At 45.0% G+C, this 22,630-nt stretch overlaps 1 protein-coding gene across 5 annotated transcripts in view; it reads right to left on the bottom strand.

The window, feature by feature from the left end:
• Window positions 1-650: 650 nt before the first annotated feature.
• The window catches only part of ADAD1 (adenosine deaminase domain containing 1), a 39,335-nt gene continuing 17,355 nt past the window's right edge, over window positions 651-22,630 (bottom strand). For all 5 annotated transcript variants that reach the window (XM_073341056.2, XM_073341059.2, XM_073341060.2 and 2 more), the window contains 2 exons: window positions 12,021-12,153; window positions 651-3,248 (listed from right to left, as the gene is read on the bottom strand). In XM_073341056.2, the coding sequence (XP_073197157.1) occupies window positions 3,135-3,248; window positions 12,021-12,153 (247 nt within the window). In that variant the 3' untranslated portion in view covers window positions 651-3,134. The remainder of the gene's footprint in view (window positions 3,249-12,020; window positions 12,154-22,630) is intronic.

Raw genomic sequence — 22,630 nt, 5'->3', positions numbered from 1 at the left:
TAGTCATTCTATTCAGCACAGTTCCTTTCTCAGCCATTTAAAGAAATCATAATCTAACACATACCTAGCTAGATTACTTACCAAAAGTTCTAAGACTCTATTCCTGTTCTATCCCCGGGAAAAGCAGCATAGCAACAGACCCAGACCCTTTGTTTCTCTCCCTCCTCCCAGCTTTTGAAAGTATCTTGTCTCCTCATTGGTCATTTTGGTCAGGTACCAGCGAGGTTACTTTTAGCTTCTTAACCCTTTACAGGTGAGAGGATTTTTCCTCTGGCCAGGAAGGATTTTAAAGGGGTTTACCCTTCCCTTTATATTTATGACAGTGGTGGAGAGAAACTGAACTGTCAAGTTACTCTGCTGCCAGAGGCAGAATATCTGGTGACCTGAGGGGAAGGGTATTGCTTGGTCTTAAAGTGCCCATCAGCAACATTGGAGAGCTTCCAAGTTCCAAAAGTGAGAAGCATTACCCCTTACATCAAAAGGGAAGCTGTGTATTAGGAAAAAAAAAGAAAATATCAGGGAAATGAACATTTTTTTTTATGACAAATCAGGGAAATGAAAAAATGAAAAATAAAATTAATGAGAAGTGCTGGTAGAGTAGTACCACTTTCAACAATTCAGTAAGGACTGGAAGTGTTAATTCATTGACATTTCACTTCTGAGAAAAAGCTTTTATTTAAAACCATCTTCCCTACATCAAGAAAATAAAAAACCCACATCTGACAGAACTCTTCGTTTTATTGAAGGCCCTACTGTTCATTTTACTCAACCACATACAAGCAGTTATTGATATAAACACACACAAAAATGGAAAACAGGCTTTTGTTTTAGTATACCCCTCCTCCTTCAACAAGCTCAAACCCACTTTACAGCACTGCGCTCGGAGTACAAAATGAAACTGACTATACATAAGTCCAGCTTTCAGCATCTTGAGTGAAACACAAAAAGTCAAACAGCAAAATTAAACTGATTGTTATTTTTTAACATATAGTAATTTTTTTAAGTATAGTAATATTCTATAAAAACATAAAACAAGAGTAGGTATTTAACTAACACCCTTTTAAATTTTCTTTCTTGAAAATAAATCAGTATTACTACTGTAACTTAAGGAAAATACACCCATTTTGGCCAACAGTTTTGCAGCTGATACTTTATATCTAGGGAATGAATCTGCTTAATAGACTTATAATGGAGCCCAGCATTTTTCACCCTTTTGTCACTATTTTGACTATACCCCACAATGGTACCAGTGACCTAAAGTCACTGACATCTGTTAGTAGCCTACAGAAATGAGTTGGAGGAATCATGCTAATTACTAGTAGAGAGGCCTATGTCAGAATACCGCAATACCATTTGCTACCTTGAAATTTCTAACGAGGCCAATGATGGAAAGACAATAAAAATACTGTAACTGTTTCTGAATATACAAAGTTTGAGCTAATGTGATTCTAAAATATGCCCAGTCTTATCTCTATGGGTTTCCATTTAACAAGCTCTTTAATAAATGAGGGAAATGTTTACTGCTGGTCTGGAACAGAACACCCAGTAACTGACAAGACATTGTTGATATGAAAGATTATGATGATGATATAATATGAAGAATTGAAAAAATTAGTGCGATAGGGAAGGAATACTTAAAGACAGTAACAGCTTAAATGAGATTTTGGTGTAAAAACAAATGTGATTTATGTACACTGGATGCACAGCAGTTTTACTATTTTGATCTGCTTTCAGAAGACAACATAACACATGGCCTGGGACCTCTGTGGCTTTTTTGAGGGACTAAAGACAGATTTTGATCTGTTCTGGGACACACTGATCAGAAAGAGAAAAACAGCTGCTGAGTCGATTATAAAATTTTGCAGCTACTTAGTGTGGCACAACATTTTTATAAGACAAGATAGCTTGAATTGCAGTACTGCTTAAAACAACCACGGGGCTACTTAATGGAGCTACTCTAACATTAACCTACATAAATGAAAACTGTAGGGATCTCCTCTGTTCTGATAATTTGTCAATAAAATGTTAGAACAGGACACAACTCTTTAACCCATTAAATTATCTCATTCACTCACACGTACTTCACCAAGAAACTGAACACTGACTCTGAAGAAAGCTAATTCAGAACTTTTAAACACATCTTGGGTACAGGAAAAAGACCGAAGAGGGTTGTAATCCCAGTCCTCAAAGGATTCAGCCAAGCTATTAAAGCCCATTGTGGGCTTCAGAGAGCTAAATGAGAGGAAAGTACCAGGCCTATTTCCCATGACAGGAGCAAAGCTCATCATCAATGCAATATAGGGAAACTTTCACCGTTACTTATGCAACACTTACAGTGGCTAAAGACTTCATTGTCCAACGCTATCAATCGTGCACTTTTCCACTATTACTAAACTCACTGAAAGTTAGGAAGCTAAAATGCTCAACATTGACAAACACCAAAAAGTATCATTTCTGAGAAGTAAAAGTTTGATATTAACAATACTGAAGTTTTACCTCTAAATATTCAGTAAGCTTTTATTATCCTCCAGCACTGACTTGTATAATACAGTGTTCCATTGGCTAATCCTAAATTAAGGCATTCCAAAGAAGATTGGTTTAAATTAACTCAAAAAAAAAAAAGATGCACAGAGCCAGTATTAACAACCATCACTTTTCACTGAATTAGTGAGATTGATTTCGGAGATCAAAACTTGTTTCACTCTTACAACTAAATAATAAAGAACATTAATAGCATCCTCTGAAGAACGCCAAATTTCACAGAAATTTCACTGCAGAAACATCTCTGAGAAGCAGGAAAGTCAATGTATAATCTGTGATATTGCAAACTTGACAGAAAAAAAATCAGGGTCTTTAGAGACCACCACTAAAGAATACAGATAAGACTCTTTAATAGCAGCTTTGTGAGATTATCTTAGACAATCACTGGTATCTTGAGTAAGACTTATTTGTTACAAGAGGTAGTCTACTATTTGTGTTTAAATTGACAATAAAAGTCTTTGAGCCATTCACTTGTTATTCCTGTAAATGGCACTGATTTGAAAGATTAAGACTAACAATATCCAAATATTTTACTCGCAAAATTAACTTTTTTATTTAAATAGGTCATAAAAACCAATATATCATCTTCGTAGTTACATGGTGAACTGTTCAATATGTGGAGACTTCACAATCCATGATCCGTAGCCATGATGCTGAAAGTAGCTTTTCAGCAAACGTTTAGCTTCCTGGTAGGGTGCTGACTTAATCTAAAGAGAAACAAAAGTTAAAAAATTGTTACAGATGGCCACAAGATTTGCCCTTTTTAATATATTGTGCCTCTAGGATATTCCATAGCAAAACATGATTTTGAAACATGCCTGAGATGCCACTGTTCATTGAATGCGAAACAAGAAATGCAGCAGATCGGGCAAAGGGAAAAACAGGATTTGACTGATAAGAAATGATATGCTTTTATGTACTGGAAAAGGAAAATTGTTTTTTTGGTAAAATTAATCTCACGTTTTTCAACATCAGTTTAACTACTCATTCTCTACGCCATGCTAGTATTTAGCTATGTATTGCATGAATCTAAAACCAGGTAAATTTACAATGGTAGCTTTGAAACCATTGAAAAGGTTTAGCAGGATATCTAATTTAACAATTCTTATAGAAATAAAGCGTAGCCAATGCTGACAAAAGTCATCATAATATCTGTTAGAAAAGCAAATTCTACGTGCAGCTTCATGGAAAAAAGAGAAAATACGTATCTTGTCTCAGAAAAAAAATAGGAAGGGCTAAGGTACAAAAATGGTTGAATGCCTGGGAGGGCGTAAACCTAACCATCTGAAATGAGACTAGATATTCTGCTTTTCAGCACGTCTATGAACGAGCAAGCTTTCCCCAGCAACTTTACAGGAGGATAGGAATTTAATCTCAGTATGCTCCTCATTACGAGCAGTCTGTTTATTGCATGGGGGAGGGGGAAGGGAGAAGAGAAGAAGAGAGTTACCATAGCATCACAGTTCCAAGATAATACAGCTAGTAAGAACAGCATTCTTTCTTCAATTAGTGCTCCCTCAGTGTTCTCAGCCCAAAAACATAAGATCATGCTCAGTCCCAAATTCTGATGTTGAATTATCACCTTCTCCCCCACTTCTGTTGATATCCCTTTCCCACCAGTGTATTCCCTGGGAGAACAGTGCCTATACTTACGCAAAGTAAGCATCTCTCTAGTGCTAAGAGAGAAACAAAAACCTGCAGAACTTTCCAATATCAATATCAAGCTACAGGTTTCAGAGGAACAGCCGTGTTAGTCTGTATTCGCAAAAAGAAAAGGAGTACTTGTGGCACCTTAGAGACTAACCAATTTATTTGAGCATGAGCTTTCGTGAGCTACAGCTCACTTCATCAGATGTTTACCGTGGAAACTGCAGCAGACTTTATATACACACAGAAATCATGAAACAATACCTCCTCCCACCCCACTGTCCTGCTGGTAATAGCTTATCTAAAGTGATCAACAGGTGGGCCATTTCCAGCACAAATCCAGGTTTTCTCACCCTCCACCCCCCCACACAAATTCACTCTCCTGCTGGTGCTAGCCCATCCAAATTGACAACTCTTTACATAATCAAGTCGGGCTATTTCCTGCATAGATCAAGGTTTTCTCACATCCCCCCCCACCCCCATACACACACAAACTCACTCTCCTGCTGGTAATAGCTCATCTAAACTGACCATTCTCCAGGTTTAAATCCAAGTTAAACCAGAACATCTGGGGGGGGGGGGGGGTAGGAAAAAACAAGAGGAAACAGGCTACCTTGCATAATGACTTAGCCACTCCCAGTCTCTATTTAAGCCTAAATTAATAGTATCCAATTTGCAAATGAATTCCAATTCAGCAGTTTCTCGCTGGAGTCTGGATTTGAAGTTTTTTTGTTTTAAGATAGCGACCTTCATGTCTGTGATTGCGTGACCAGAGAGATTGAAGTGTTCTCCGACTGGTTTATGAATGTTATAATTCTTGACATCTGATTTGTGTCCATTTATTCTTTTACGTAGAGACTGTCCAGTTTGACCAATGTACATGGCAGAGGGGCATTGCTGGCACATGATGGCATAGATCACATTGGTGGATGTGCAGGTGAACGAGCCTCTGATAGTGTGGCTGATGTTATTAGGCCCTGTGATGGTGTCCCCTGAATAGATATGTGGGCACAATTGGCAACGGGCTTTGTTGCAAGGATAAGTTCCTGGGTTAGTGGTTCTGTTGTGTGGTATGTGGTTGTTGGTGAGTATTTGCTTCAGGTTGCGGGGCTGTCTGTAGGCAAGGACTGGCCTGTCTCCCAAGACTTGTGAGAGTGTTGGGTCATCCTTTAGGATAGGTTGTAGATCCTTAATAATGCGTTGGAGGGGTTTTAGTTGGGGGCTGAAGGTGACGGCTAGTGGCGTTCTGTTATTTTCTTTGTTAGGCCTGTCCTGTAGTAGGTAACTTCTGGGAACTCTTCTGGCTCTATCAATCTGTTTCTTTACTTCTGCAGGTGGGTATTGTAGTTGTAAGAAAGCTTGACAGAGATCTTGTAGGTGTTTGTCTCTGTCTGAGGGGTTGGAGCAAATGCGGTTGTATCGCAGAGCTTGGCTGTAGACGATGGATCGTGTGGTGTGGTCAGGGTGAAAGCTGGAGGCATGCAGGTAGGAATAGCGGTCAGTAGGTTTATGGTATAGGGTGGTGTTTATGTGGCCATTGTTTATTAGCACTGTAGTGTCCAGGAAGTGGATCTCTTGTGTGGACTGGACCAGGCTGAGGTTGGTGGTGGGATGGAAATTGTTGAAATCATGGTGGAATTCCTCAAGGGCTTCTTTTCCATGGGTCCAGATGATGAAGATGTCATCAATATAGCGCAAGTAGAGTAGGGGCTTTAGGGGACGAGAGCTGAGGAAGCGTTGTTCTAAATCAGCCATAAAAATGTTGGCATACTGTGGGGCCATGCGGGTACCCATAGCAGTGCCGCTGATCTGAAGGTATACATTGTCCCCAAATGTGAAATAGTTATGGGTAAGGACAAAGTCACAAAGTTCAGCCACCAGGTTAGCCGTGACATTATCGGGGATAGTGTTCTTGACGGCTTGTAGTCCATCTTTGTGTGGAATGTTGGTGTAGAGGGCTTCTACATCCATAGTAGCCAGGATGGTGTTATCAGGAAGATCACCGATGGATTGAAGTTTCCTCAGGAAGTCAGTGGTGTCTCGAAGGTAGCTGGGAGTGCTGGTAGCGTAGGGCCTGAGGAGGGAGTCTACATAGCCAGACAATCCTGCTGTCAGGGTGCCAATGCCTGAGATGATGGGGCGCCCAGGATTTCCAGGTTTATGGATCTTGGGTAGTAGATAGAATATCCCAGGTCGGGGTTCCAGGGGTGTGTCTGTGCAGATTTGATCTTGTGCTTTTTCAGGAAGTTTCTTGAGCAAATGCTGTAGTTGCTTTTGGTAACTCTCAGTGGGATCATAGGGTAATGGCTTGTAGAAACTCGTGTTGGAGAGCTGCCGAGCAGCCTCTTGTTCATATTCCGACCTATTCATGATGACAACAGCACCTCCTTTGTCAGCCTTTTTGATTATGATGTCAGAGTTGTTTCTGAGGCTGTGGATGGCATTGCGTTCCGCATGGCTGAGGTTATGGGGCAAGTGATGCTGCTTTTCCACAATTTCAGCCCGTGCACGTCGGCGGAAGCACTCTATGTAGAAGTCCAGTCTGCTGTTTCGACCTTCAGGAGGAGTCCATCTAGAATCCCTCTTTCTGTAGTGTTGGCAGGGAGACCTCTGTGGATTAGTATGTTGTTCAGAGGTATTTTGGAAATATTCCTTGAGACGGAGACGTCGAAAATAGGATTTTAGGTCACCACAGAACTGTATCATGTTCGTGGGGGTGGAGGGGCAGAAGGAGAGGCCCCGAGATAGAACAGCTGCTTCTGCTGGGCTGAGAGTATAGTTGGATAGGTTAACAATATTGCTAGGTGGGGTGAGGGAACCATTGCTGTGGCCCCTTGTAGCATGTAGTAGTTTAGAAAGTTTAGTGTCTTTTTTCTTTTGTAGAGAAGCAAAGTGTGCGTTGTAAATGGCTTGTCTAGTTTTAGTAAAATCCAGCCACGAGGAAGTTTGTGTGGAAGGTTGGTTCTTTATGAGAGTATCCATTTTTGAGAGTTCATTCTTAATCTTTCCCTGTTTGCTGTAGAGGATCTTGATCAGGTGATTCCGCAGTTTCTTTGAGAGCGTGAGGCACAAGCTGTCAGCATAGTCTGTGTGGTATGTAGATTGTAATGGATTTTTGACCTTCAGTCCTTTTGGTACGATGTCCATCTGTTTGCATTTGGAAAGGAAGATGATGTCTGTCTGTATCTGTACAAGTTTCTTCATGCAGTTGATAGATTTCCACTCCATACGGCTAAATGCAGTGCCTTGCATAATGACAGGTTTCAGAGGAACAGCCGTGTTAGTCTGTATTCGCAAAAAGAAAAGGAGTACTTGTGGCACCTTAGAGACTAACCAATTTATTTGAGCATGAGCTTTCGTGAGCTACAGCTCACTTCATCAGATGTTTACCGTGGAAACTGCAGCAGACTTTATATACACACAGAAATCATGAAACAATACCTCCTCCCACCCCACTGTCCTGCTGGTAATAGCTTATCTAAAGTGATCAACAGGTGGGCCATTTCCAGCACAAATCCAGGTTTTCTCACCCTCCACCCCCCCACACAAATTCACTCTCCTGCTGGTGCTAGCCCATCCAAATTGACAACTCTTTACATAATCAAGTCGGGCTATTTCCTGCATAGATCAAGGTTTTCTCACATCCCCCCCACCCCCATACACACACAAACTCACTCTCCTGCTGGTAATAGCTCATCTAAACTGACCATTCTCCAGGTTTAAATCCAAGTTAAACCAGAACATCTGGGGGGGGGGGGGGGGGTAGGAAAAAACAAGAGGAAACAGGCTACCTTGCATAATGACTTAGCCACTCCCAGTCTCTATTTAAGCCTAAATTAATAGTATCCAATTTGCAAATGAATTCCAATTCAGCAGTTTCTCGCTGGAGTCTGGATTTGAAGTTTTTTTGTTTTAAGATAGCGACCTTCATGTCTGTGATTGCGTGACCAGAGAGATTGAAGTGTTCTCCGACTGGTTTATGAATGTTATAATTCTTGACATCTGATTTGTGTCCATTTATTCTTTTACGTAGAGACTGTCCAGTTTGACCAATGTACATGGCAGAGGGGCATTGCTGGCACATGATGGCATAGATCAGAGGCCTAACAAAGAAAATAACAGAACGCCACTAGCCGTCACCTTCAGCCCCCAACTAAAACTCCTCCAACGCATTATTAAGGATCTACAACCTACCCTAAGGGATGACCCAACACTCTCACAAGTCTTGGGAGACAGGCCAGTCCTTGCCTACAGACAGCCCCGCAACCTGAAGCAAATACTCACCAACAACCACATACCACACAACAGAACCACTAACCCAGGAACTTATCCTTGCAACAAAGCCCGTTGCCAATTGTGCCCACATATCTATTCAGGGGACACCATCACAGGGCCTAATAACATCAGCCACACTATCAGAGGCTCGTTCACCTGCACATCCACCAATGTGATCTATGCCATCATGTGCCAGCAATGCCCCTCTGCCATGTACATTGGTCAAACTGGACAGTCTCTACGTAAAAGAATAAATGGACACAAATCAGATGTCAAGAATTATAACATTCATAAACCAGTCGGAGAACACTTCAATCTCTCTGGTCACGCAATCACAGACATGAAGGTCGCTATCTTAAAACAAAAAAACTTCAAATCCAGACTCCAGCGAGAAACTGCTGAATTGGAATTCATTTGCAAATTGGATACTATTAATTTAGGCTTAAATAGAGACTGGGAGTGGCTAAGTCATTATGCAAGGTAGCCTGTTTCCTCTTGTTTTTTCCTACCCCCCCCCCCCCCCAGATGTTCTGGTTTAACTTGGATTTAAACCTGGAGAATGGTCAGTTTAGATGAGCTATTACCAGCAGGAGAGTGAGTTTGTGTGTGTATGGGGGTGGGGGGGATGTGAGAAAACCTTGATCTATGCAGGAAATAGCCCGACTTGATTATGTAAAGAGTTGTCACTTTGGATGGGCGAGCACCAGCAGGAGAGTGAATTTGTGTGGGGGGGTGGAGGGTGAGAAAACCCGGATTTGTGCTGGAAATGGCCCACCTGTTGATCACTTTAGATAAGCTATTACCAGCAGGACAGTGGGGTGGGAGGAGGTATTGTTTCATGATTTCTGTGTGTATATAAAGTCTGCTGCAGTTTCCACGGTAAACATCTGATGAAGTGAGCTGTAGCTCACGAAAGCTCATGCTCAAATAAATTGGTTAGTCTCTAAGGTGCCACAAGTACTCCTTTTCTTTTTGCGAATATCAAGCTAGCCATTGTGAGGAAATGGTTGGCAGCCATTTGTGGATGGAGATCAAATGTGAAAGTTTCAACCCAACAAAAGATACTTCTCAATTTGTAAACTTAAGGAACAGTTTTGTATGGACTTTCTAACATTAACTTTACAACAACTATCAAGGTTAAGTCCTGCAGAATTTCAGTATTACTAATAGTTCATGGATTTCTGTTATGGGGTGTATTGGGCCCTCTGAGGCCCCTAACTGGAGGCCTTGTAGTCCTACCACACCCAGCCCCAGAAAAGAAGCAAAATGAATCATAGAATATCAGGGTTGAAAGGGACCTCAGGAGGTCATCTAGTCCAACCCCCTGCTCAAAGCAGGACCAATCCCTAACCAAATCATCCCAGCCAGGGCTTTGTCAAGCCTGACCTTAAAAACCTCTAAGGAAGAAGATTCCACCTCCTCCCTAGGTAACGCATTCCAGTGCTTCACCACCCTCCTAGTGAAAAAGTTTTTCCTAATAGTCAACCTAAATCTCCCCCACTGCAACTTGCAACATTACTCCTTGTTCTGTCATCTGCTACCACTGAGAACAGTCTAGATCCATCCTCTTTGGAACTTCCTTTCAGGTAGTTGAAAGCAGCTGTCAAATCCACCCTCATTCTTCTCTTTCGCAGACTAAATAATCCCAGTTCCCTCAGCCTCTCCTCATAAGTCATGTGCCCCCTAATCATTTTTGTTGCCCTCCACTGAGCTCTCTCTCCAATTTTTCCATATCCTTCTTGTAGTGTGGGGCCCAAAACTGGACACAGTACTCCAGATGAGGCCACGCCAATGCCGAATAGAGGGGAATGATCATGTCCCTCGATCTGCTGGCAGTGCTCCTACTTATACAGCCCAAAATGCTGTTAGCCTTCCTGGCAACAAGGGCACACTGTTGACTCTCATCCAGCTTCTTGTTCACTGTAACCCCTAGGTCTTTTTCTGCAGAACTGCTGCCTAGCTGCTCGGTCCCTAGTTTGTAGCATCGGATTCTTCCGTCCTAAGTGCAGGACTCTGCACTTGTCCTTTTTGAACCCTCATCAGATTTCTTTTGGCCCAATCCGCTAATTTGTCTAGGGCACTCTGTATCCTATCCCTACCCTCCAGTGTATCTACCACTCCTCCCAGTTTAGGGTCATCTGTAAACTTGCTAAGGGTGCAATCCATGCCATCCTCCAGATCATTAATGAAGATATTGAACAAAACTGGCCCCAGGACCAATCCTTGGGGCACTCCGCTTGATATTGGCTGCCAGCTAGACATGGAGCCATTGATCACTACCCGTTGAGCCCGATAATCTAGGCAGCTTTCTACCCACCTTATAGTCCATACATCCAATCCATACTTCTTTAACTTGCTGGCAAGAATACTGTGGGAGACCATATCAAAAGCTTTGCTAAAGTCAAGGAATAACACATCCACTGCTTTCCCCTCATCCACAGAGCCAGTTATCTCCTCATAGAAGGTAATTAGGTTAGACAGGCAATTAGGTTAGTCAATAAAGGTGGATCCTGCAGCCCTGTCTAGAAAGGCTGCAGGGAAGCAGCCAAATCAGAAAATAGCAGGCTTAGTTAAAAGGTGCTGCAGGGCCTGAGCAGATCAGTTCCTGGCTGGGACCAGAAGAGATAAGACAGAAAGATTCTCCGGGCAAGGAGGCCTGGGGGAGACCCTGCGCATACAGGGAACAAGACAAATAGAACCCAAGGACTGTATCCTAAGGTAATGGGTGAATGTGATGGGACTGAGTGGGAAGCAGCCAAGGAACAGCAGCAGCAACCAAGTAAAGGAAGCAGTACATGGCTGCTGTCTATAGGGTTCCTGGGTAGGGATCCAGAGTAATTAGCAGGTCCAGTTCCCCCCACCAGCCACTGGAGCAGTGTCCAGGTAGGAGATAAGACTCTGGATTAGAAAACCCAAGAAAGGGGCTGGAAATTATAAACAGGCCTATGGATGGGGCTGAAGACCATGAGGGGGGGCAACCATTCGTTGAACCTTTGCTACCCCGAAAGGGGACTCAAGTCAAGAAGTGACTTGCGTTGGTTGAGAGCTGGGAAACCACAGAAAGGCTAAAGACAAAATATCTCGATAACAAGGCAGGGACAGATAAAGCTAGCCCAGAAGGGGTGAGATCTGAGCCCAGAGACAGGACTGCAGGTAACGACAAGGGCACAGTGACTGGCCCTGTTGGACCTTTATTACCCCAGAAGGGATTCCTTCATGCATGTTGACTGTGTGTGACTTGACCGGAGGGCTGGGCCACTGAAGACCCATCTGACAAGGTTAACAGCTGGCACAGGGCACCAGGAGCAGAGAGTGAGCGTGCAGGTTTGCACACAACTGATAGGAGACACTTACGAGAGGTGAGTGGCCCCGTCACAACTTCACTTGCAAATAACCAATTTGCAAGCCTTTGAGACAAAGGTCATTACTGCTGTAAGAAATGCTAAACCATTCACATAACATCTCCAGCATACTAGAAATCTTTCCTTGTCACCTATCTGCACCTTGAAAGTGACCACTAAAATGTCATTTACTGTTTTTTCTTTAACTAGTCTTACCTTTGCTTCATGATATGTACTAGCTTCAAGCAAATCACTTCTTTTCGCTTCCTTAGAGACCAGTTTGAAACGATTTAACATTGCAGCCTTGCAAAGACGGCTTGCCATTGAAGTGCCACTTTTGAATGGCGAACTAGAATTGAGGAGGGGAAAAAAGCAATGAGTCAAATTAAGAAATCTGTTATTCAATTCAGTTTCTATTTGCTCCAGCTACCACATTTGAAATAAAGATTATCTGTTTCAAATTATGTAGGTGATATGTTCTCCACTTAGAGCAGAAATAAACAATGGCATCAAAAAGTATAAACCTCCATAATTACAGCTACTGGAAGGTTGGCCAAATCTTTTCAATCCTGTAATCTACCAGATCAGAGATACTACTGGTTTTAGTCAAACTATTGCGTATACTCAATCTCTTCAAGGTTGTATTGCTGACGGGAGATAAAGGGGAGAAAAGAGCGTCTTAATTTCAATAAAGGAGGACTACCTAATTTCATATTTTGGTGCTTCACTGACAATCTTGCTTCTTAAACTGCGCCCAATTGTAGGAAGGATGCGGTTAGCGTAGACTAATAGATTCTAAAGCAAGAAGGGACCACTATGATCATCTAATCTAGTCTTAACTCCAGTATAACATAGGCTATAGGACTTCCGTGAATTAATTCATGTTTGAACTAGACTAGACTAGAGTATATCTTTTAGAACAACATCCACACAACGTAAACATTTCAGTGATGGAGAATCGACCACAACCCTTGGTAAGTTGTCCCAATGATTAACTACCCTTATTGTTATAAATTGTGTCCTGTTTCCAGTTTCAATTAGCATAGCTTCAACTTCCAGCCACTGGATCTTGTTATACCTTTTATCTTTTATACTGAAGAGTCCATCATCAATTTTTGTTCCCAAGCAGGTTTGCACGCAACTGATACTTTAATCAAAGCACCCCTTAACTTTTTTTCTTAGAACTAAACACACTGAGCTCCTGGAGTCTATTGCTGTAAAGATGTTTTCTAATCCTTTAACCATTCTCATGGCTCTTCTCTGAACCCTCTCCAGTTTATCAACATCCTTCTTTAATTATTGATGCCAGAAGCAGCAGTTCCTCACCTTGTGCAGTAACTGCAGTTCTTCAAAATGTGTGTCTCTATGGATGTTCCACGTCAGGTGCACATAAGAAGGGCCTACCGGGTCAGACCAAAGGTCCATCTAGGCCAGTACCCTGTCTTCCGACAGTGGCCAGTGCCAGGTGCCCCAGAGGGAATGAACAGAACAGGTAATCAAGTGATCCAGCTTATTCCCATCACTTATTCCCAGCTTCTCATGTGCCTCTCAAGCTTTTGATTGGAGATTTTCCATTAGCAGTGTCTGTTCAGCCTGCGCTCTTTTCTAATCCTCCTTCTGCTGCATTCAGAGACTACATAGGGGTGCGCAGGTGAACTGTCTTCAGTTCCTTCTCCAACTGAACATCCCACAGAGAACAGTCTGATGCAGAGGGGAAGGAGGGCTGGTAGCGGAGCCCCCACAGAGAGACACATCACGAAGAACAACAATGATCACAAAAGATGAATAACCTCTTCTTCTTCTTGAGTAGCGTCCCTATGAGTGCTCCACTTCAGGTTTCACCCAAACAGTAGCCCCACAGGGAGTAGGGAACTTAAAAATTGAATGTAGAACTGAGGACAGTACTGCATTACCAAGTGCCACATCGGGCAGCATGGATCAAGGTGTAATGTTTAGAAAATGTATGTACAGAAGCTCATGTAGTAGCCCTACATAATATCAGATACTGGCACATTCCCGAGTAATGCTATAGATGTTGCTTATGATCTGGTAGAATGTACTATCACCCTTTGGTGGGAGGGGAAGAAAGAGAGGAACAATGGCTGCATCATAACAAGTGATAATACACCCAGAGATCAACCTTCACAGTGTGAGCGGATATCGTGTACCCCTTGGATCTATGCTCCACTCCCTGCCTGGCTCCAGCCCTGGGCTTGCCTGCACTCACCCCAACTCTGGCAGCCCAGGCTCGCCAGCTTGCAGCACTCTCACAGCACCCACCCCCTGACCATGGAGACCACAGTAGATGTGTACATCGCCCACCCATAAGGCCAGCCCCATGCAGACAACTCCTTATAGTGGGCCAAGGGCTTCCTGAATTGTCCTGACCAGACCCAATAAAGTTATGAATATGTCTGAGGGAAGGTAGGTCCTGGATGTCAATGAATCCAAGTATACCCCTATGAGCTATTTTCTGTACAGGCGTAAAAGTGATTTTTTTTGTATTCAGCTGGAGCCCCAATTCCTAGACAAGAGCAAAGGCTGTCTGAGTTGAAGAGAACAGTGCTTTGTAGCAATAGCCTTTAGTAGCCACTCTTTGAGGCATGGGAAAACTAGGGTCACTTCTCATCACAGGTAAACCACCACTATTGCCAGAAACTTTGAGAACACCCTTGGGGCTGAAGAAAGGCCGTAGGGAAATACTGTATTGGAAACAAGCCTGGTATACAGTGAAGTGTAGGTATTCTCTCTCTGGCAGGTGTGTCGTTATATAGAAATAGGTCAAGGGCTGAAAACCAATTACCCTCCTCCAGTGAAGGAGCTATAGCTGCCAGAGTCACTATCCTGAACCTCTAAGACAGTGGCTCTCAAACTTTTGTATTGGTGACCCCTTTCACACAGCAAACCTATGAGTGCGATCACCCCCACCCTTATAAATTAAAAATACTTTTCTTTCTTTCTTTTTGCAACCTTGCAACCCCCTAAGGGGTCATGACCCCCAGTTTGAGAACCCCTGCTTTAAGACTTAAACTTATTTAGAGGTCTTAGTCCCAACATCAATCTCCACCCTCCATTTTTCTTTAGCACAAATAAATATTTTGAGTAAAAATCTTTGCCCTTGTGAAGAGGTGGTACCAGCTGTATTGATCATAACTGAAGGAAAGAGTCCACTTCTTGTCTCAATAAAGCTTGTGAGAAGGGGTCCTGAAGAGGGACAAGAAAGGAAATGGAAGGAAAGTAGGTATATAAAATGGAAAGTGTAGCCAATGTTATGACCTCTATGTCCTGCTTGTTTGCTGGCAGGAATGACCTGCTCGATGCTCAGGAATGTGACGCAGGAGGGGTGCAGAGTGCGGGAGGGGGCTCAGGGCAAGGGCTGGTGTGCAGGAAGGGTGCAGGGTGTGGCAGGGGTTCAGGGCAGGGAGTTGGGTGCAGGAGGGGTTCGGGATGTGGGCTCTGGCCCAGCACTGCTTACCTTGAGCGGCTCTGGGGTGGCACCAGGGCTAAGGCAGGCTCCCAGCCTGCCCTGGCCCTATGCCACTCCTGGAAGCGGCCAGCATCACATCTCTGCAGCCCCTGGGAAAGGTTGGGGGGGTGGGGGGGGCAGAGGGCTCCGTGCACTGCCCTCGCCTGTGGGTACCTACCCCAAAGCTCCCATTGGCCACAGCTTTCCGTTCCCAGCCAATGGGAGCTGCAGGAGGCAGTGCCTGCAGGCGAGGGCAGCGCATGGAGCCCTCTACATCCCCCCCCGCACCCGCCAGGGGCTGCGAGGATGTGGTGCTGGCCACTTCCGGGAGCAGTGCAGGCAGGAAGCCTGCCTTAGCCCCGCGGTGCCACAGGGGTGGCGATCACGTAGGCCAGATCCAAAGCCCTTACAGGCCAGATCTGGCCCACAGGCTGTAGTTTGCCTATCCCATCATAGATAAATGGAGAAAGAAGAAGGTTGCCACTGGTTCAAATGGAAGTCTCATGGAAGTCTTTGATCTGGGGGCAGAGATTTCCCCAAACCCTTAATAAACCTAGGACAACGCCGGCTGAGCAAATATGAAGAACCTTTGTACTGGGGGATGAAAAACTGATACCGCAGCCAAATGGACCTCAGCTGAGCTAACAGCCTAATTATTTTATAACTACAGGTAATTCAGGAAGACAGACTAGCACAGATTCAGGCACAAGTTGTAGGCGACACCACCAATGGAAGAAACTCACTTACAGAAATGGCAGAGAAATACGGGTTAACTCCCTTATAGTGTTGAGTAGCACCTGTTGCACTTCCACAGAACAGGAGGATTCTAACACGGTGAACCATCAATGAACCATATCCTGAGGCAGAGAACCTCGAGGTTGGAGCAAAGCGCACAACCCCCATCCTGGGAGAGGAGAGAAGGGATGGTCATAAGCTTGAACGACCGTTTGGTGCAAACCTGAAGCAGGTAAAGTTCCCAAGCCTGTTTCAGCCAGGTCAGTATTATAAGAATAGCTCTGGCTTTGCCCTTCATGATCTTGTTCATCACCCTTCGTGGTGGTGGAAGGAACCCATATAGCAAACTCTTTTTCCAAGACAGAAGAAAGAGTGGTGCCCCAGACCCCATCTTGAGCAGAATAAAGGATGGTTCTTGTTCCTGGAGATGGTGAAGAGATCCACTTCTGGCAGACTCCATCTTTGTACTATGTATGTACTATGGAGAATGTACTATGGAGAATTTGAGAGTCTAGCTCCCATTAATAGTCCTGGCAGAAGCATCTGCTGAGAATAATCCAAACACATGGGAGGTAGGACCACGGAAATTTGGATCTGATGAGCTACACACCAGTTCCACAACTTCACCACACTTCATTTTGCTCGTCCCTGCTTGTGGACACAGAACATGCAGGGAATGTTATCCATCAGGACCCTGATTTATTTACCCTGATGAAGGGCAGGAAATGAGAGTAGGCATTCCTGACTGCCCTGAGTTCCAACAGATTGTTGTGGAAACTGGCTTCTTGAGGTGGTGTCTATCTGCCATGAGGGCACTGAAGTGAGCTCCCCATCCCAAGAGTGATGCATCTGATGTCACAGTTACTGATGGGACTGGGTGAGAGAAAGGAATGCCTGCACAGACGTTGAATGGATCTTTCCCCCAGGCCAGGGAGTTCTTTATTTGGAGAGAAATCATCTCATGCCTGCCCAAAGTGCCTCTGGCTAGCAAACAGCTTGTTTTGAGCCAATCCGAGAAGCAGCAGAGGCGTACCTGTTCATGATTGGTCACAAAAGTACAAACTACCGGAGGCTCCAGTTGCAGTTTTATCAGGTTTGAGAACCAAGGTCTCCTCGGTCCATGAGCTACCAGTATTACCATCGTCCGTTCTCATTTTATTTTCTGGACCACCTTCCTCAGTAACGAAGAGTGGAAACTTGTAAAATAGGCCTTGTGGCAATACGGCATCTACTCCCATGCTTCTGTGGTCTGCCTCCTTTATGAAGTAATTTTGTCTCTTTGCATTTGTGTGATTTGTGAAGGATTAGATGAAGAGACGCTGAACAATGAGACTGAAAACCTCCTGAATAAGGCAACACTTGGAGTTGCTGTCTCTGTCTTCCTTTTGGTTCAGGTCCCCTTTTACGTGGAAAGGAGGAACTGTTCTGCCTACTTCATTATTTTCATTGCTTCCATATGTAGTATCAGACTCCTAGTCCACTCTTGGTTTGTGTGTGTGTGTTCATAGTCATATTGTCTGATTGAACTAGCATGTGGTTGCTCCCTAAGGTGGGCTAGAATCTTTGCAGAGCTAGCTTGACCACTCTCAGACCTACAAGGCTGTAAGGCTTTATGCTGTGAGGCTTTTCCTCCCTGCTCAAGAGGCCCTGGATGTTTGGGTCTCCAAGTGAGCTCTCCAGCCCTCCATGCTTACATTGGTTGCAAAGGTCTGGAAAGCAGATGGGAACGGCTTTACAGACATTATCATAGGCTGATCACAACTGTAAGGAGTTGAACACCTCTGTCGGAACCAGTGTTCCCACCTATGTGCGGAATGATTTTGTTATGTGCACCAATATGGAGGTGAAGTGACACACATCACCTTCATATCAGTGTACATAACAAAATTCATGCGGCGTGGGTGGGGCTGAAGTTCGGAGTATGGGAGGGGGCTCAGGGGTGGGCAGAGGGTTGCGGTGCAGGGGTGTGAGGACTCCAGCTGGGAGTGCGGGCTCTGGGGTGGGGCTGGGGATGAGGGGAAGGGCTCTGTCTGGGGGTGCAGCCTCTGGGGTGGGGCCAAGAATGAGGGGTTTGGGGTGCAGGATGATGCGTCAGGGCTAAGGTGGAGAGAGAGAGAGAGAGAGAGACACACCCTTCAGCTCGCTATCCCTGCGGCAGCACCTGGGAGAGAGAGCGCCCCGCCCTCGGACTGGGTTCAGGACGGGGCACTGGGGCTGGATTGAGGGCTGGGCCGGCACTGCGTCCAAGCCGCGCCGCCCTGGCTGGGTTCAGGCCGGGGCACTGGGGCTGGATTGAGGGCTGGGCCGGCACTGCGTCCAAGCCGCGCCGCCCTGGCTGGGTTCAGGCCGGGGTAGGGATGTCACAGCCATGGCATAGTTGGGGCTGAGGTAAAGGTGTTCCTACCCCAGCAGTTGCAGGTCCCCGGAAGGGATCCCTGAGGGTCTGCGTGGTGCTAAGTAGGGTGCTGCACAGCCACGCAGCTTACAGGGAACTTTGGTTGGAACCTGTACTTGATCTTGCATGTGTTCCAAAGCATGGTCCTACAATCTGAGTATGAAAGCTTGAAGGCTTCTGGGGTGTCACTGTTCCCAAGGAACGTTCCCTATGCACAACACCAGAAGTGCTAATAGTTGGAGGCATATTGGAATGGTAGGCCTCCTGAAGTTCTGGAGCAAGAAAATAAATTCCTGGATGGAACCAGAGGACTTTCCTTGGCATTGATGAAGACCTGTGCCTGAAGAAAATTCAGTGTCCAAGATGTGACCATTTCCACAGTTGATTGTGATGGAGCTCTGATCAGGATGTCATTCAGGAAGGGGAACATGCGAGTCCTGCAATCTGAGTATGGCTCTTACCACCACCATCTTTGCTGTGGACAGTCCAAAAGGGAGTATTCAGTACTGATGTTTCCTGTTGTAGGCAAACCTCAGAAGCCTGTGATGGCACAGTCTTATGGGGACATGGATATATGCATCCATTAGATCTACTGAAGTCAAGAAGTCCCGTGTTCCCACCTCAAGACAGGGATGACACTGTAAAGGCCAGGGTTTCCATGTGAACCCTTTGTTTTCTTCATCTACTTGTTGAGCCTTTTGAAGTCAAAAAAGGCTCAGATACCCTCCATACACTTCTGTGCAATGAAGATGGAGTAGAACCCAGAGAAGCTCTCTTTTGAGTGAACACACTTTCACTCCCAAATGCAGACAATGACATATTTCTTTACGGACCAGACTGTTTTACAGGGCTGTTGAACCTGGGTGACTGGATGAGATGGGGTGGAGACTACAGCTTGAGGAAGTATCCCCAGATCACTATTTCCCTGACCCACTTATCTGTGGTTGATTAAAGCCATTCCTCTGGGAAACAGGATATCCTACTTTGTAGCTTCTGCACTGGAAGGAGGCATATGCAATCTTTGTCAAAGTGGATTGTGAGGGTGGGAATGGTAAAGTCCCTCTGGAATTTATCTCAGATGTCGATTTCACTGTTTTCCATTGGGGAATTATTGTCCCTACACTGGTACCTTTGAGGACAAGACGCTAACTGTCTGAAGGCTGGTATATATTCTTTCCTGAGTGGGAAAGGGAGAGACTGTTTCGATTTTGCTGAATTGTCAGCCATCACCTTATCCAGCTTCTCCAAAAAGAGAGGGAGCCTGTAAACTTCTTGGCCCTGCTTAGAGTATCCAGCTTCCAGAGTCAGAGCCGGAGGTGGCCCCGGCTAATGAAATGGAAGCCATGGCTTGGGCTGAGAACCTCATTGCATTCTTTGAGGCATCAGCTACAAACACTGTTGTCAGGGAGACTCTCTTTAAAGTGAAGCCAAAGTCAGGTGATCCCAGTCCTTAAAGGCTTTGAGATCTTCCAGCCAGGAAAGAGATACTCCTGCAAAATCTCCAAGGATGCTCAAAGGGTGGTGAAAGAAACGTCAAAGCCCCTTTTGAGAGTGGCCTCCATTGCACTATCCCTAAGTTTCTTAGTGTAGCACTCTCCTTCTAAGGGAATAACCACATCCCAAACAAGGGATGCTACAGTGGCATCCACCCATTGGTGTCTCAGCAATAGAGCCCTTTGATTTTTGAAAGTTACAGAAGTCGCTCTTGTTAACATGCTTGCCCTAATCAGCCTTGTTCCTTTCATCCCTAATCACTTCCTCAAAGGAGGAATGAAGGGGTACTGCAGCAGTTTTGAGTGGAGAAATTTACTCTGAGGATTACCTAGGGGAGCCTACTTAGATTTCAGAGCCAAACAGCTCACCTTCAGCAGAGACACTGCACTGCAGCAGAGGCTCAGGGACCATTAACCCCCAAGGGGTTAATATACCCATGGAGAAGGAAGAATGCAGAGACGGGAGAATGGGGCTGCCCACTGCCCGAGAAACTGAGCAAATAAGTTAAAATAGAAGGAAGAAGGGAGAAGCAAAAGAAACTGCCATTGTATGTTACTGCCAATGCAGAGAATCTGTCAGCAAGTGGAAGCAGAGGGTACATGGCCAGACTGTGCTGGGCCAAAAACACTGATCCACTTCTCTGAGATGCAGAGAGAGGAGAGCAGGCCAGATGTCCGGAACTGTGGGAGACACTTCTGCAGCCCAGTAATACAGACTCCCTACTCCTCCTTTATATAGCCTTGTTTATGCATTCAAGGATCACATTAGCCCTTCTGGCAATAGCATCATAGGAGATCATGCTCAACAGATTATCCTAGAAGCAGTGACTCTGAAAAGAACATGGGGTAGGACTGAGTGCCTCATCCTGTAAGTATAGTCTGCATTCCCATTTAGCAGTAATAAGATGAATATTTTTTGCTTGTGCCCAGTTTACAAAGAGATCCAAATGGCTCTTTATCAGTGACTTGTTCTCTTCATTATTTACCACTCCCCCAATTTTGGGGTCATTTGCAAACTTTGATCAGTTATGATTTTATGTTTTCGTCTAGGTCACAAATGAAAAACTGTTAAAAACATAGGACCAAGAACCGATCCCTGTGGGACCTCACTAGAAACCTGCTTGATGATTCCCCATTCACAATTATGTTTTGAGACTAGCCAATGTTTAATCCATTTAGTTTGTGCCATATTGATTTTGTTTCACTCTAGTTTCTTAAATAAAGAGTCATGCAGATACCAAGTCAAGTGCCTGACAGAAGTCTACATGTATTACCTCAACACTATTGCCTTTATTGATCCAACTAGTAATTCCACCAAAGAAAAGAGCAAGTTAGTTTAACCGGAGCTATTTTTCATAAAACCATGATGACCAAGAATTAGAGGGTAATATCTGTAACTCCCATTTAAAGTCATCCCGGTTAACATTGTTACATTGATGATCAATTGGAGAACATGCTTGTTTAAAGTTGTGCAATGCTCCCTTATAAGTTGTTTGGCAGCCACCTGCTTTGTCCCCTGCTTGCAGAAAGAGAAGCCCATTGGCGCTAGCTGGTGGGGGCTTGGAACCAGGGTGGACAGGCAGCCCCCCATCAGCTCCCTTAAGTTCCCTGTGCAGCAGCCGCCCAGCAGGCTATGAATTGCCTGCAGTTCAACTGTCCCTCCCCCCAGTGATGTGTGTTAACCCTGCCCTCTGCCTTGGAGCTGTTCCCAGGAGCCTCCTGCTTGCTGTGAAGGGGAGGGGGGGAGAAGAGGGGTGCTAATGTCAGGGTGTCCCCTTCCCCCGGCCCCATTCCTGTACCTTATCTCCACAGAGAAGCAGGGGGACATGACAGGGCTCAGGATGGAAGCAGCTGCTACCAGCAAGCTCCAAGCTCTACTTGCTTATCTACTTAAAAAGGCAATGTACTTAGAGTGGAGTCAGCATACTTAAAGGGATAATGCGCGTCTCTCTCTCACACAGTGTCTGTCTCTTTCTGCCATGCTGTCTCCCTTTCCTCCATTCATGCTGCCTTGTAGAGTGTGAGGCTACATTAACAACATGTTAACCTTTGAGGGCTCAGCCGAGTACTAGTTCATCATTTAGCAGTAAGGCATTACCTGGGAAATATCCCACCCTCTTCCACTGTCTGACTTTACCACCTCAACCAAGCTTCACAATCATCACTGCTGTGTACAGTATTAAACTGTTTGTTTAAAACTTATACTGTATATGTGTGTGTCTTGTGATACAGCAAGGCCAGAGGGCAGCAGGAGAGTGTTAGAAGAGAGCCTTATTCCCTGTAGGGGGAAAAAAGTTTGCTATAGATTAATTAAAGCACCTGAAGCCAATTAGAGCACCTGATAAAACCCCCCTGCTTCAATCAATCAGACAAGTGGGAGGAGTTGAAGCAGAGTGGATTGGTGTTGAAGCAGAGAGCAGTTTGGAGGGAAGCAGAGGAGAGTTTGGAGAAGTGCTGCGGTGGGCTAAGAAGACCAAGACCCTAGATAAAGGGACACCTGGTTTGTGCAGAGAGAGGGCAGGAAGCCCCACAAGCCGAAGGGCAGGAGAGGGAAGCAGCCTAGAGGAAGGAACTGCTAGTTCAAGTGATTTACCACTATCCCTAGGGCCCCTGGGCTGGGACTCGGAGTAGAGGGTGGGCCCGGGTCCGTCCCTCTCCATTCCCCTCCTCTAGGACACTAGTGAGGCAGCTAATACCCCAGTTCAGGGGCAAGAAACGGTGCCCTGAACCCCCTCCC

The sequence above is a fragment of the Lepidochelys kempii genome, chromosome 4 (genome assembly GCF_965140285.1).
Source record: "Lepidochelys kempii isolate rLepKem1 chromosome 4, rLepKem1.hap1, whole genome shotgun sequence".
Classification (NCBI taxonomy): domain Eukaryota; kingdom Metazoa; phylum Chordata; order Testudines; family Cheloniidae; genus Lepidochelys; species Lepidochelys kempii.
This window is presented reverse-complemented; position numbering and strand designations above follow the sequence as displayed.